Source organism: Tasmannia lanceolata, unplaced genomic scaffold (assembly GCF_043159265.1).
Source record: "Tasmannia lanceolata isolate RefF3 unplaced genomic scaffold, GAP_Taslan_0.1 ptg000002l, whole genome shotgun sequence".
Taxonomy (NCBI): Eukaryota; Viridiplantae; Streptophyta; class Magnoliopsida; order Canellales; family Winteraceae; genus Tasmannia; species Tasmannia lanceolata.
In genome coordinates this window covers 45,578,351-45,594,196 of record NW_027518679.1, presented here as the reverse complement: position 1 = coordinate 45,594,196, position 15,846 = coordinate 45,578,351, and the positions used below count along the sequence as shown (strand labels likewise).

The window sequence follows — 15,846 nt, the reverse complement described above, 5'->3', positions numbered from 1 at the left end:
GAATTTTGCTCAATGAGCTTAAGCACACTCATCGGACATTTGAAGACGGGAAGATAGTAAATAGGAATATTTGCAAGCACCGCCTTAATTAGGGTATTTTTTCTCCAAAATATACTAGGTTCCACTTCGAGGTATCTAGTCTTCTCTCCACTCTTTCAACTATCAGACCCCACACCTTCTTCCGGGGTCTCCCCTCACTCATAGGGAGACCAAGGTACATCGTTGGGAACTAATCCACAGAGCACCCTAATGATGCTGCCAATCTGCCACTCTCCTCCCTTGAGATATGGATTCCAATCAGCTTGGACATACGAAAATTGGATCTTTTCCCATCACTATTTTATAACAACGGTGAATAACTTTTAACTCGAGCACCTTATCTTCATCTATCTCACTAAACACAAAGGTATCATCAGCAAACTGCAGGTGTAAAACAACTAGACCTTGGGGTCCAATCATAAAAGCATCTACGAGTACTTGCCTTGTAGCTTTGTCTATCATCTAGTTTGCACATTATTCCTTTCTTTTCATTCTTGACGTAATAATCCATCACATCATTAGCTATCAGAGCACTGCTTAGAATTTGTCTTTCCCTGTATAAATGCTGATTGGTTTGAAGACATGATCTTGGGTAGAACATTTTTCATATGATCTGCCAACACTTGCCACTATTTTATATAAGCAACCCAGCAAACCAATAGGACGAAAATCCGTAGTATTTACTACTCTTTCGATCTTTGGGATGAGGGTGACAAAGGTGGCACCTGTTCTTCTGTTCATTACGAGGCCTTCATAAAGGTATTTAAAAAGCTTAGAATGTCGATTTTCACCTATTACCAACTGCACTGGAAGAAAGCCAAAGAAAAACCATCCGGTCTAGGGACTCAATTCTTGCTTGAGACAAAAGGCCTAGCCTTATCTTCTCCTCATGAAAGGGCCTTTCTATAGAAAGCTGGTCCGAGTCATCTATCAAACTAAAGTCCGATCACCTCCCTCTGATGAGTATAGTCTCTTATAGAAGTCCACTATCTCCTTCTTGATGACCTCCTTTTCTTCCCAAGGGTTCCTCTTACCTGTAATGCGCTAATACAATTGCCTCGTTTTCTTGCACTAGCTATCATATGGAAGAAGTCTGTACTTTATCTCCCTCTTTTATCCTTCGTTAACTAGATTGTTGTCTCCGAAAAATTTCTTCCTGCGCCACTCCTCTTTGGGAGACCCAATCTCTTCTACCTCCTCCACACTAGCGAGAAGAGTTTCTTCCACCCTGTTTATCTCTTGATGCGAGATAGCAACCTTTCTTTCTATCCCTTCTTGTCGAGTTTCCAATCTACATTCCTTAAGGTTGTGTTTCACGTATCGAAGTTTCTGACTTATCCCTACATTAGCTGGACCTGTTACTCTTGCTTCCTTCCACCATCCACCCAGTTCTTTATCGTAGGGACTTATAGCTAGGCTAATTCAAATGTGAAAGGACTTCTAGCCACGCTAATTCGGACAGAGGATATACACTTGCTGATCCTTTTTCTTCACTTCAGACTGAAGCTCATCTTTTCTGTAGTCCTCATTAGCGCTGGCTATCTCTGCCAACCATAGGCTTTCTCTTAGTTTGTTCCAATGTTATATTCATTTTATCCTTTTGTATTCACAAATCATAGATAGATACTTTCTGGTTTAGCCGTGTCCCTATTTCAAAATTTTGGAGGTTGCTGTGTCCGGCACTCCATGACTGTGTCGACATGCGACACTCGTGTCCACAAATCATAGAGTATTACATTCTAAATGACCTATCTGCCCTCCTGGTCATTCTTTCCGTATTTATTCAGAGGTGGCAAACATAACATTTAGCTGCTTGCAATCTATACGCAGTATATTTATAATTCGACTGTGGAATAATGCATTCCTACATCTTAGAATGCACGATAATCATAATTTCAACTGCGAAATAAATATGCATCGGGCCTTCTTAAAACCCAATCATCCGGTCAAACATTGTTGGTTGTTGAACTTGTGTGTAGCTGTATTCCTTAATATGTGCATTTGTCTGTTGTAGACCTTTTTTGTTACTTATCAAATGAGTACAAAATCAGCGAGGTAGCTTTTGATTGTGAATCATTTTGTAGAAACTACTATTTGAGAGGGAGGAAAAATCAATTTTCTATTCATTGCTTCTAATACTGTTCTTTTAATTCCTACAAGTACAATAAATCAATTCTGTAACTTCGTCTCTATTATAGTTACCAGAAATTTACATAGTTCCTATGTTAGCTGATGTTGAAACCAAGGTTTGAAATTTCGGTATAAATTTCAGTTTCGGTCCCGTACAGCCGAAATTTAAAACCATGGTTGAAACTTATGCTACAGAAACAGCTGAAATAGTTGATAGAGGGATTATTGACTTGTTTTATGAAGGGATAATTTGCAGATGGTTTTGGTGCTGAAGAAATTAGCATCGGGGGCTCTACTTTCTCCGTCTGAGGCTTCAGAAGAATTTCGTGAAGGAATAATTAGGTGCTTTAGGGAATTGCTTCTCAACCTTCATCCCTGCTCTGTCTCATCCTGCATATGTAAACAGCTTCCTAGCTTGCCTACTTTTGTATCAAGCGACCCTTTCCAAGCTCAGCGTATTGGTCCATTTAAACATCATTCAGAATCCGAAGAATGTTTGCTTGCATTTCTCCAGTCACAAGATGCTTCTCCTGCAGTGGGGCACTGGCTATCACTTCTTCTACAAGTAGGGAGAATTTCCAATTCAAAATGTTGTTAGTGATTTTGTTTGCCTTTATGTTTATATTTTCCTTTATTTTATTGCATAATATTTTCCAGTAATCATTTTTGGTATCTTTGGTTTATCTATGCCAAGAGTGCAGAAACGGAGGCTGGAAGAGGACATCATGGAAGTTCAAAGCTCCGCAAAGAAGCCTTTTCAACACTTCGCGTTCTTATTGCCAAGGTAACTTGTACCAGTATGTAGCCATTCAAAAAAAACTTGTGGCAGTATCTACACCAGCCAGATATTATTTTGTAGTTCTATGTGCTTCTTTATAGTCCACATGCAACTATAAATGTTTAATTGTTTTCTTGTCCCAGATTTTATTTAGTTGCACTAGTAAGTAGATCATTTTTTATGTAAAATAACTCTGGACTCTTGACATTTTTGTGAGGGGCATACTAATTAGTTGGCAAGCTTCTTGTTCTTGTTTTTCTTTTGAGGTGCAACTTATATCCACAATGCAAGTTGCAATCGAAATGCCTCTTGATGCTTAATCTCTTTCTTTTCTTTATTTATTTTCTTTGGGTAAGCGTCTTGAGGCTTACCTGAAAGCCTGCCATTGAGATAAATGTACTATTATCCTGGTCAACCAAGATTGACATGTTTTCTGACAATCAAAATGCCGTTCACATAGCATGAAATCTTCTTACATGAGAAACTAATGCATGTAGTACTGGGTATAAAAAAAAACTTAGTTTCCTGCGTCTTATTAGGGTAACCTCTAATGGTTCATGGTTCTCTTTGACATTTTCTCTTGAGTTTTTCTGACATCAAGCCTGAACTAAATCAGATGGTGGTGATAGATACGTTAATGGACATTGACAAGCTTGATCTCTTCACTTAGAATCTTCTATATATCGGGAAAGTGCAGCTTTGTAATCATTGAATGATTGGCAAATCAATTAGAACTCATGGGTCCTTTTAACTCATATACAAATGGTTGTTCAATGTTTTATTTACTCTATATGGTGACTTGTACATGCTTTTCTTAATGCTCTAAAAGCCAAATCTGATTGTGAATTCTAATAGAGCTAGATAAAATTGAATCATAAAATTGGCTCTAAATCATTAGGATTTAAAATTGAATATAAATATAAAAATGCTTTAAAATTATAAAAAAATATGATATGGCCAAAGAAACCGGTGTTATTCCATATTTTGGTATCGGCAATTATTTTAAATTTCTCTATTGGTTGTTGGGAGCTTCATGGGAATAACGGCCAATGAAAAAGTGAAATAAAAAATAGAAGGGTGCCAATGTCTAAACTCTAAACCAGTGTTTAAAAGCACAGATGTGGCGCTGAACTCGGCCAAAGAAAAATCCTTGTTGACTTGGCATGGACGCGGCCAAGAATGCGGTTGACACAACTGAGTACTCGGTTAACACGGTCATAACTCGGGAGAGTCAAAGGAGTTTTTATTGACTATGTAGGGCAAAACGCAGAACACGGCCAAGGGAAAAGGTAGTCGACTCGGGGGAGTCCACAATGACGCGGAGGAGTTTTAATACCATGGTCTAAACAAGGTGTAGGTATCAGCTTTCATTCTAAAATTTGGCGCTCCATGGTCCACGTGGCACACTGCACATGCTTATGGTATTGGGTCCGTGATCTGGCAGGCCATACAGGGTTCAGACCATATTTGCTAAACCCACCTCGATCAGGTGATCCTCGCCGCTTCATCAAGCTAAAAGAATGTTGACCTCATCTACAACCCACCATATATACTACTCTAGAACCCGTTACAGTTACTGTCTACGGTTCTCAATAAACAATGTAACACAGACGATCCTGAGCCCTTGACTCCTAATTTTTTTTTCTTTTTTCTTTTTATGAGTTTCTTTGAAAAGATTTTAACTTTTGATATTTATTGGCCTTCTTCAAGTGATTTGGAACTCGTTTTTGGTGGCTGCATGGGTTGGGTGCCCATGTATGGCGTGTCGGTGATGATTTTTTTTTTTTTTTTCAGTTGGTGACTGGGCTTAGTATTCCTTTACAAGCACATTACTGTTATCTAATTTCTCGGAAATTTTAACTCCTGGATGGAAATTTTTTCCTATGCTTCACATCCCAATCAGCCTTGTGCTTTCTTCCTGTTTTTTTTTTTTTTTTTTGAATATTTATATCCTTTTCTTTGGTAAAGCCCCTGGGTCTTCTGTGTAAAAATAATGGTTGCATACATGGTTTTATTGGCATGTCCCAATTTAATGTATGTTCATGTTTTTTTTTTTTTTTGAATGGTATATATGTTCATGTTCTTCTACGCCAACTCATACTTATTTGTATATATTTGAATGCAGAGATATCCATTTCATGTTTTTTTTTTAATGGCTTTAATTTTCTGGACTTTTTTTGAATGGCTTTAACTTTTTTTTTTTGCAATGTGCATGTGAAATTATTTTTGTAGGTTGGCACTGCAGATGCACTCACTTTCTTTTTACCTGGCGTTGTTAGTCAGTTCGCAAAAGTTCTGCATGTCTCCAAAAATATGATAAGTGGTGCGGCTGGAAGTGCAGAGAGCCTTGCTCATGCAGTAAGAGGCTTGACCGAGTTCCTTATAATAGTCCTCGACAATGAGACAAATATTTATGGACTTGGTATATCCATAAACGATATTACCGGATTTCACTCAGACAAATCTAAATCAAGCCAATCTGTTCTGGAGGCCCTCCGTCACTTGCCTGTTAGTTTTCAAGTTCCGCATGAAAGCTTAACAGGACATTCGATTGGTCAGCCAACTTTTACTGCAAAAGCCGACCTTCAAGAAAAAAGTATAGATTCTCATTGCACTACAAGATCTCTCTATGTAAAGCGTACAAAGGATTGGATTGAGGAAACTTCTGCACATGTTGATAAATTGTTATGTGCAACATTTCCGCACGTATGTCTCTTAACCAATGTTTTAAATTTCGGTTTCGGCCGAAATATCGAAATTTCGGCCGAAATTCTGTAAAAAAAAAAAAGCAAATTTCTGTGCCGAAATTACAGAATATCGGCTGAAATTTTGGGAAAAAAGTCAAAAACCGAGAAAAATTACAATTTCTCGAAATTTCGGCCGAAATTACCGAAATTTCAGTTTCATGTTGTTTCGGTTTAAGTCCCAACCGAAATCCAAAATTTCGGCTGAAATTTAAAACCATGTTCTTAACTTTGAAATGGTTGGGGACTTGTAGTGATGTTGGTTCTAGACCACAGTATCTCATTCTGATATTCATCTTAACAATTTTCAGACTTACAATGTTGGGGTGCTAAACTTAGCTTATTTGTCCATCAGCTTTGTGTTCATCCTTCAAAAAAAGTGAGGCATGGACTTGTAGATGGAATACAGGGACTGCTATCAAAGTGCAGCTACACATTGAAAAAGAGCAAGTTGATGCTTTTGGTGAGTTATGAAGAAAATTTAATGTTTTAGGTGCTTAAATTAACATATCATGTGCATAATTAATTGTTGCATCAGTTTTTAGAATTATATCAACTTTACTTGATCTTATAATGCATGCACTTGAGAATTTCTGCGTGCTATTTCTATCTTTATATTTACGTCAGTGCTATAAATTCTGGTGTTTTGACTTTTGACCCTTAAGTCGAATGAGTAACTTGTTGTAGAAAAGATCTTATTCTTAAGATCAAACTATCAAGTCAATTGTCAGTTTATTCAAGTAGATTACTGAGTTGATGACTGGCTCGACTTTAATTTATTTGTTCGGTTTCTTTAATTTTTCAGCTAATTAGGGTTCTATTTTATTAACTTAGATATTTTTAATCCCCCAACCACTACAACTTAAGAACCTAAAACTACAAGGCATTACGATGCTTATCTGTTTTCACTAGAAGCCAATATCCATCCGACCTGTGTTGATTCATATCTTTTCTATATAATTTTTTAAATCGAAATGTCTATACCATTATGCCATTCCTTTATTATATTCTGCCACATATTAGCCTGAAAAAATTATCGTATTCTGATCTGTGTTGATTGGATTATCGCATGGGCTATTCAACTCAATTGCTTTGTCCAGACACCAAACTCTGTTATTTATTAGACTGAACTTGCTTCTTAAGCAAAGTTTTTTTTCCCCTTTTGATCTGCCTGTAATTTCAAAATTAATGCTGTTCGTGGCTATAATTACAGGAGTGCTTATGTGTTTTAGTTTGTGATGATTCGGAAGCTGTGGCTATAGCTGCGCAAGAGATCCTTCAATCTTTATTTATGGTGGGTGAGAAACGTCTCACTGAATTTGAAGTCAGTGAAATCTTTACCAGGTTAGTGTGTTGATAATGGAAAATGATCATTTTTTTGGCTGTTTGGATACATGGATTTTACAATCAAGGATTATAAAATTCATGTCTCCAAACGGCCATTTTATCTCTGATAGAATCTGGAACTAAGTTGTTTAATAAAACAGGCTCATTGAAAAACTTCCAAGAGTGGTGCTTGGAAGTGAGGAAGCACTTGCAGTGTCACATGCCCAGAGATTACTCGCAGTGATGTATTATGCTGGTCCTCAACTTGTGGTAGACCACCTTCTTTGTTCTCCTGTAAGTGAATTGATCTTCTTACAACTTTGCTAATTCTATGGAAGAGTGGTGAATGGTGATGAAGAGTATCTGAATTTTTTAAATAAGGGTGAAAAACGAAATTTCAGCTAAGTTTTCTGAATTTTGACGAAATTCTGTATTTTTCCAATTCAATGTACTTTTGGTTTCGGTCTGACCGAAACCGAAATATTTCGGCTTCGGGTTTAGCTTACTGAATGGAGAAAAGACATTCTATTTCCTGTTGGCCACATCATTCGTTTCCATAGAATGTTATATAAAAAAGATCTGCATATGTGACTTTGCACTAAAATTTCTTCTGTGTGATCACGAGTCACGACTGATGTTTTGGGTTCAGATGCGAAAAAGATATTCGATTTCCTGTTGCCTGCATTATCATTCGTTTCCATAGAATGTGATTGTTATCTTACCAGTTACTGCGTTCTAGTATAAAACTAAGCTTTTAAATCCCTGGCTAATGATCTATGCATGAAGTTGCTTCAGCTTATTGTGCTAAACATTTTTACCATTCAAAAAAAAAATAAAAAATTGTACTAAACATTTCAATTCTCATTAAAATATAACTTTTTAATGGTTATAATATCATCTCTTTGCATTATGTTTCTTTGGATGTAATGCCATATGTTCATGGCTTGTGACTGTATTGTACTATTAATTTATTAGTTGATTTATCCTTGATACGTTTGAAAGTCAATGTTGCTCTTGAATCTTCATAAATATGTGAACTTGGTACCAAAGCATATGATAAATTGCAGTTAGCTGCTTAAACATGGTAATCCATTTGTAACACAATTTCATTGAGAAGAAACTCAAGTGTCACCAATGTCGAATAATAGCCTTCATAGGTTAAAGTTGTAAATCTTTGAGTTCATGGCTTCTAATACATTTATAATTCTTTATTTATCCTTCTTGAAAGACGTTATCACATGGCGGCAACCAGCTAGGCACAGATTAGATTATCTAAAAGAAAATCATATACATTGATGTATTTCGAATGCCCTAACAGATTGTTTTATTGTTTCGATATCAACTTTATGGTATTGCAGATTGATTTCCTTTAGACGATGTATGCAAAAATCTGTTATACAGTCATTCTATCTTTTATCTCCAGTATTCTCAAAACTAAACCAATTAAATTATAAAAGAAACTGAATACAACCATAAATTTGGAGAAGCACATTATAAAAATAGTTAGTAGGCTGAAGGTTCTTCAGGTATTGTGATTGGATCAGTGTTCCAAAACTCGAACTCGAATGAGAACTTGGCCAAAGTAATTGGGACTTAACTTGGGCGAGTCATTGATCGGCGTCAAATTTTCATTAACTCCGGCGTGGTAAATAAGTTTTGATTGACTTGGTATGAAAAACTTTGACTTGGATAATATAACTCAGCCAAGGTTAAAGGGAGTTGACTTGGGCGAGTTGATGATTTACATGGGGAGTTTTTAAACAGTGGATTTGAGTATATTTGTCACACTGTAAAATGTGCACTTCCTCATAGATATTAATGCATGGACATGCTTTTCAAGGATGACCTAGGAAACTTAGGGTAGTGAAAGCCATGACCATATATTGCTGTTTTTCAGTGAGACACATACTTGGCCATTCCTTTCTCATCTTTGATGTTTTAATGTTCTAAACTAAGGTATAATATCAATTACAAGTTTGGGAATATTTCTAATAAAAGCTTCCGATGCATTCATGTCTAGAAATGATAAAATCTGCTCCAGCAGCAGTAGTTAGTCACCCTCTTATAGCTTATTGGTCCAAGACTTCATCTATCCATGAGATCAAGCTTTTAGATTTTGATCAACAAATTTTTTGATGGATAATATGTAGCGGAACTCTTTTTTCATATTAAGATCATAAATTTAGGTATCATGCTGATGAAATATTTATATTCCCTATTCAGATTTCCTTGTTTAATATTTATATAGCGTCTTTCTTTTAGTTTAGATACATTCTATTAGCAATTTGTCAATACGTTCTTTCCAAATGAATGTTGACCAAGTTTCATGACTGAATTTCGCAGATAACAGCTTCTCGATTCTTCGATGTTTTAATGTTATCCATGAGTCACAATTCAGTATTTTCTGGTTCTGTTGACAAGCTTATTTTAGCAAAGCCACACTCAGTTGGATACTTGCAGTCCGTCGCAGAGTTAAAATCTGGAACTTTCTTGAGCAGTGGTGACCATACTATTATTGATGCTGCCCCAGCAGTGGTCTCTAGTGTACCTGGCTATTATGAGCTTCCACGTTCGCCTCCATGGTTTGCTCATGGTGGTGGTCAGAAACTTTATCAGGTTCTCGGAGGAGTACTTAGACTTGCTGGTTTATCCATAATGGCAGGTCTTTTTAGCTCTTGAAACCCATGTTATTTCTTGATTCAGAATTGTTCTAGTAATTTTTGATCCATACGTAATCTGCTTTTTTTTTTCTTTTTTTTTTTCTGAATTATTTTCAGACCAAAGAAGTGAAATATCCTTATCCACTCTCGCCGATATTCCGCTAGATTATTTTCGTAAATTAATTCAAGAGCTCCGCATGAAACAATACAGTAAAGAAAGTTGGCACTCTTGGTATCCCAAAAGCAGATCAGGGCAGTTACTGCGGCAGGCTAGTACTGCTGCTTGTATTCTAAATGAATTCATATATGGTATATCTAATCAATCAATTGATTCCTTTTCAAAAGTGTTCCAGAAGACCATGACAAAAGTGGGGGAGATACAGGGAAAAGACATAGGAGATGCAGGTGCTCAGCATGGCAGAATTGTAAATACTACTCTAAGAGATTCTGCTTGGAAGGTTTACCAGGGGAATGATGCAAAGAGTCGTGTGATCGATTGTGTTGGAAGCGTTTTACATGAGTATCTATCTCCTGAAGTGTGGGACCTTCCAATTGATCAAAACTCTTTTCTTTTAGCACAGGAAACAGATGCAGTAAATCTTCCATTGCATTTTTTCCGCGACACTATGATGCTCCATCAGGCAATTGTCCACTCCCTATTTACCTAATGATTATTTCTTGATTAATATACTTAGGCGCCGTTTGGATTGCAAGAATTTTCTGGAACAGTTTAGAAAGGAAAATATATCTGAAATTTCCTACTTTATTTTACACACAAGGAAAGATGACTTGAACAAAGCCAATTCAACTTTTACTTAGAAGTCCTTCAAGTTATGATAATATCCCTCTAAATTAAGCATAATCATGTCATTTCCCTCTCAATTTTGAAAAGAAAAAAAAAATTTCAAGAAAAAAAATTCCGTCAGAAATGTTTTTCTTGCAATCTAAACAGGGCCTTAGGACATCTGATTTATATTTACATGTGGTATTGCAGTCTACTTCGTAGTGATTTTGGTTTGGTTTCTTCGTAACAGGTTATAATTGACGGAATAGGTATCTTTGGTGTAACTCTAGGAAAGGATTTTATAACTAGTGGATTTCTACATGCCTCTCTTTATCTACTCCTTGAGAATCTTATGTGCTCTAGCTATCAAATAAGATGGGCTTCGGATGCTGTTTTACATGTGCTCTCTGCTTCTTCTCGCCATCCTAGTGTGAGTCCTTGGTACTAGAATTTTTACTCTGGAATTTATTCTTATGATTTATGATTGTATCTGTTTTTAACTACAGGTTGGGCACTTAGTTATTTCAAATGCAGACTATATAATTGATTCTCTATGTCGACAATTACGTCATTTGGATATCAATCCTCATGTTCCTGATGTTCTTGCTGCTATGCTTTCTTACATTGGGGTCGCTCATGAAATATTGCCATTATTGGAGGAACCGGTATAGTTTCTAGATAATCATTTTCTTTTCTTTTTATTTCTTTTTTATTGTTATAATTCCCCTTGATCTCATTTGTCTTTTCCTATTTCTTATTTATGGTTGTTCTTTTCCACCACAACTTGTGTCCATTTTTTTTTTTTTTTTGAATGGTGTGTCCGTTTGTATCATAACATACTATTAAAGAGTTCATGTGATTAATATATATATAGTTTTAGTAATAATGACTTGATAGGTTTCACTCTATTCTAGTCGGAATACTCCTCGATTTGGGTGTTGTCCATTTTCTGCTTACACTTCTTCTATATAGAATTTACATGGTATCAAAGCAAGGCCATACAATGATTTTCTCTTCTGTAATTGAAAGGTATTTTTCTTTGTATCCTTTTTGGAAACCCATACTCTCTCTCTCTCTCTCTCTCTCTCTCTCTCTCTCTCTCTCACACATCCAATCGAAAACCCTAGAATCCCTATTCCACTTTCCACCCTAGAATCCCTATTCCACTTTACAGGTTTCTCTAAACCCTAAATCCAAATTCCAAAGTGAATCCCGTAAACAATAAATCACCTTTCCCATCCATCAAATACCATTTGAATTCATAAATCCCTCTCCCATGTAATTGAGTCCCATTTGTAACCCTTAAATACATCCTTCATTTTTTAATCCAACTATCATTCTTTTCCTTCTTCAATCTGTATGTCAATACGGAGGGTGTGAGTCAATATGTCAAGTGAATTGTCAATATTTCCTGTATTGTATATAACAAAGCACTTTTCTCATTTCCAATGAGAATAAAGATCAGCCGATCCATGTTGATTGATGAAGACAATTCTTGCCACTTCTTACTCCCACCTACCTCATTTGTGTTGAATGTGTTGTTATGCTTAAGCCTTTTCAATGGGCCAATGCGGACCAAACAAAAGAGAGCACAAGGAAAAGATCCTGTAGTAAAGGTATCAGGGGAAAAACCAGTATTCAGAAGCCTGAGGCAGCCGAAAAATTCTCCCACACCTTTGCCCTCTTCAGAAATATGAGAAGTCTGAGTGTGCTAGAGAGAAGAGAAAGCGGAAGGCCATCAGTGCTTTCCTACAGGACTTATTAATTGCTGTTGAATTTTTGCCATTTCTTTCTGGTTCCCAGATTCACAGTCATTGTATTAAAATTGAACTTTATTATTGTTTTCTTTCTGAAATCTTGAATTTGCAAAATTTTTGCTTTGTTGTTGGTGTGCTCTGATTTCATACCAGTGATGAGGTATCAGAAGTAGGGGTTCATTAGTTCATTTATTAATTCTGCGGCATATTTTATCATTTCCTTGTTTAGAAAAATTTAAATTCTTTTCACATTTTACAGCTAAGGTTTTCATTCCATTTTACAGTTTTTTGTATGCAATGTTCTAAATTTCTGTTCTAATGATTGTATAAATTTTAACAGATGCGCACCGTTTCTGCAGAGCTTGAGGTTCTTGGCCGGTATCAGCGTCCTTATTTAACTATTCCATTCTTAAAGGTTCTAGCAATGCAAGATTTTTCTAATTTCACTATATTGGTTCTTTCGTCTCCACATATTTTTTTTCTAAATACTATTATCCTGACATTTTCCTACCGATTCATATGATGGTTTCATTACGATCCCGTAGCATCTCTAGCATTTCCAGGTTACTGTTGTAGTTTTTTTTACGTTGTGGTAAATAAGTAAGCCAGCAAATCTTTGTTGTCAGTATGGATTGGGTTTAAACTGTTTTTTTTGTTGTTTTGTAATCCTCTGTCGTATTAGTTCTCTCTTGCAACACTTGGTTCACCTTTTCTCGCTCTCTGTGGAAATCAATGTATTGTCAGCTGGTTATGTTGAAAAACTAGAATGCAAGGTTTGAAATTTTGGTTTCGGTGGAAATTTCGGTGTAAATCTTATAATTTCGCCTAAAATTTTTAAATTTCGGTCGCTGAAATTTTTGTATTTCGGCCGAAATTTAAAACCATGCTAGCAGGTGCAATACACTTTATATTGATGCATTGCTCCGGCCCATATTTGTTACTATTGTGTTATACATTAAACCATTGGAAAATTGACAGAAGTTAGTGAGTGTTTTACAAATTGCTGTGTAACTAGCCATTCACTTAGAAGGCTATAATATCATCAGAGTGTTATCTTTATGTGCCTGTATGAAATTAAACATTTCTCACAATTACTCTAAGCATAGAGCTTCTGATAGTGTCATTTACTTATCTTTCTGTGCCTGCCAATACCATTTTATTTCTCACTAACTGGTTTTTGATTTTCTTTAGGCTGTGAGTGAAATTGCCAAGGCATCAAGGCATGAGGCTTGTGCTATGGCAAATGCTGCCGAATCATATTTTATACGTGTCAAATCTAAGGTGTTAGATTTGGAAAAGATGGTAGTAGGAAAGAATCACAAGCAAAGTGATGTCTCACATGATAGCGACGGCGGTGATATGGGTTCTCTGAAGACAGGTAGTCTCTTTTGTGCTTTCAAATTAAGGAAATTACCTTCGATGCATTTTTATGTTTGTGACTGAATATATGTGTTATGTGCTTGAATATGGCCCCACATATATGGCCACATCATCACTAATAATTAGGAAGTGGATTGCCTTGTGTTTATCTTTTCTTATTATGCTAGGATATTAATTAGAAGTTAAGATAGTTAATAGGAGTAATTGCTATTTAATAGGGATTTGATAAGGGAGTTACCTATTTAATAGGTGAATTGCTTATTTTGGGGGGATTACGCCTATTTAATAGCTCAGCTTATCATCCTCAAACGGATGGTCAAAGTGAAGTGGTGAATCGAACAGTTGAGATGTACCTTCGTTGCTTTACAAGTTGTCAACCCAAGAATTGGGCCAAGTGGCTAACATGGACCGAATTTTGTTACAACACTAGTTGGCATTCAACCATTGGAAGGACACCATTTAAAGTGGTGTATGGATGGAACCCTCCTAATCTCTTGGCTTATGTACCTGGAACAGCTAAGGTGGCTGCTGTTGAACAAGAATTATTGAATAGGGATGAGATTGTCAGAGAATCGAGAGAGAAAATCAAGGAGGTACAAGCAAGGATGAAGCGTATTTATGACTCTAAGCATAGAGAGAGGGAGTTTTCTGTTGGTGATTGGGTATATTTGAAGCTACAACCATATAGGCTAGTCTCTGTGTCTATGAGGAAGAATCTCCCTTATCAAATCTTATTTATGCTCTGATACCACTTGTTACGAACCCGAATGGTTCGTAACGTGTTTGATCTTCTTAGAGGGAAGATCAGCCTCTTGATCCACTTCGAGGGAAGGATCAGTCCTCCTATGTGCACAAGACACACTTTCTCAAACAAGTTTCTTCATTGATTTTCCGTTAATAATAACATGTGCTTATATAAAGTACTCAAAGATAAACATAGAAAGATCTAGAAAGATCTTATTATAAGAATAGAAATAACTAATTAAAGACTATCCTAATCTAACCTAACTACTAAATATATCAGATCTGGTAAGATCCGTAGGATCCGATCTTATTCTCTAAAATAGCCTACTAATTTATTCCACTGCAAGTGGGTCCCGTTTAGGCACGTAACAATATGATTAAGAATTAGCAGGCCAGTATGATGCCCAACTAACTCAAAATCATTTTATTTTTCCTAGAAAATTTAATTTCACTAGGTAAAACCCCCCCGCTTTGTCTATAATGTCTTGATTATTTTGGTGGGTTTGGATGTTTCTGCATATGGACCTGAATGCGTACTAGTCCATATTGAATAGGTTTTTATAATGATTTTGGAATGGAGGTTTCGTTTGGCTTGCCCAGCTGCCCGACTAAGAATATGTGATGTCAGTGGCCAAGAGATAGTCTTCAATTTCTTACACGCTACATTGTTCCTGTGTGGATTGATTTTCACGTTCAAAATATTTATCTGTAAATAACTGGCATCCTCTGATGTTTATCAGCATGTGGGTCCTTTTTGTGATCATGAAAATGCTTTGGTGGAGGCCATTTAATCTTGAGCCAATGAAAGGTCTTTTCATTGTTATTGCAAAATGTGACAAGGCAAGTTAGAAAAAAGGGGCGGCCTAGTGCACGAGGCTCCCGCCATTGCGGGGTCTGGGGAGGGCTAGATGTACGCAGTCTTACCCCTGCTTTGCAGAGAGGCTGTTTCCGTGACTCGAACTCGTGACCACCAGGTCACAATGGAGCAACTTTACCGTTGCGCCAAGGCTCACCCTCTAAAATGCGACAAGGCAAGTATTGGCAGAAAATTAAAAGCACTTAATACTCGAGTTCTTTTGGTCACTCTTTTGTATAATTATTTTGCTTCACGTAAGAATTGGTTGAATTCATAAAAGCAATCAACGTGATCAAACAGTTCATATTCTTTAGAAGATCAAGGAGAAGAGTAAGAGAGAATGCTCATGCAGAAAGAGGCAAAATGTGGATACAATTAGATAATCATCTATCGGGGATCAAATGACCATTATATCAATTCACAGCATAGTTTCAAAACTTCCCCGCGTCTCGACTCCTTTTTCCCTTGGCCTCATTCTAGTCCGAGTCCACATTTTGCCCTACAACTTCAATCAAAACTCCTTTGACTCTCCCGAGTACTCGGCCACGTAAACCAAGTACACGGCTGATTTGCACCGTGACAACTAGGATTTTCTTTGGCCGCATTTTGACCTGCATCCACGTTTTGAAATACAGATGCAGATGCATA

At 36.6% G+C, this 15,846-nt stretch overlaps 1 protein-coding gene across 6 annotated transcripts in view; it reads left to right on the top strand.

Annotated features, from left to right (window-relative positions):
• LOC143875438 (ARM repeat superfamily protein) overlaps positions 1-15,846 on the top strand; it is a 45,801-nt gene that overhangs the window by 11,620 nt on the left and 18,335 nt on the right. For 3 of the 6 annotated variants that reach the window (XM_077376982.1, XM_077376977.1, XM_077376991.1), the window contains 12 exons: positions 2,426-2,734; positions 2,864-2,953; positions 5,180-5,653; positions 6,047-6,154; positions 6,905-7,035; positions 7,179-7,311; positions 9,361-9,679; positions 9,795-10,318; positions 10,712-10,891; positions 10,968-11,126; positions 12,559-12,633; positions 13,410-13,596. In XM_077376982.1, coding sequence (XP_077233097.1) covers positions 2,426-2,734; positions 2,864-2,953; positions 5,180-5,653; positions 6,047-6,154; positions 6,905-7,035; positions 7,179-7,311; positions 9,361-9,679; positions 9,795-10,318; positions 10,712-10,891; positions 10,968-11,126; positions 12,559-12,633; positions 13,410-13,596 — 2,689 coding nt within the window. Of the gene's footprint in view, positions 1-2,412; positions 2,735-2,863; positions 2,954-5,179; positions 5,654-6,046; positions 6,155-6,904; positions 7,036-7,178; positions 7,312-9,360; positions 9,680-9,794; positions 10,319-10,711; positions 10,892-10,967; positions 11,127-12,558; positions 12,634-13,409; positions 13,597-15,846 lie in introns of those variants that run through there. The other 3 variants (XM_077376981.1, XM_077376992.1, XM_077376997.1) reach the window with 2 other exon arrangements.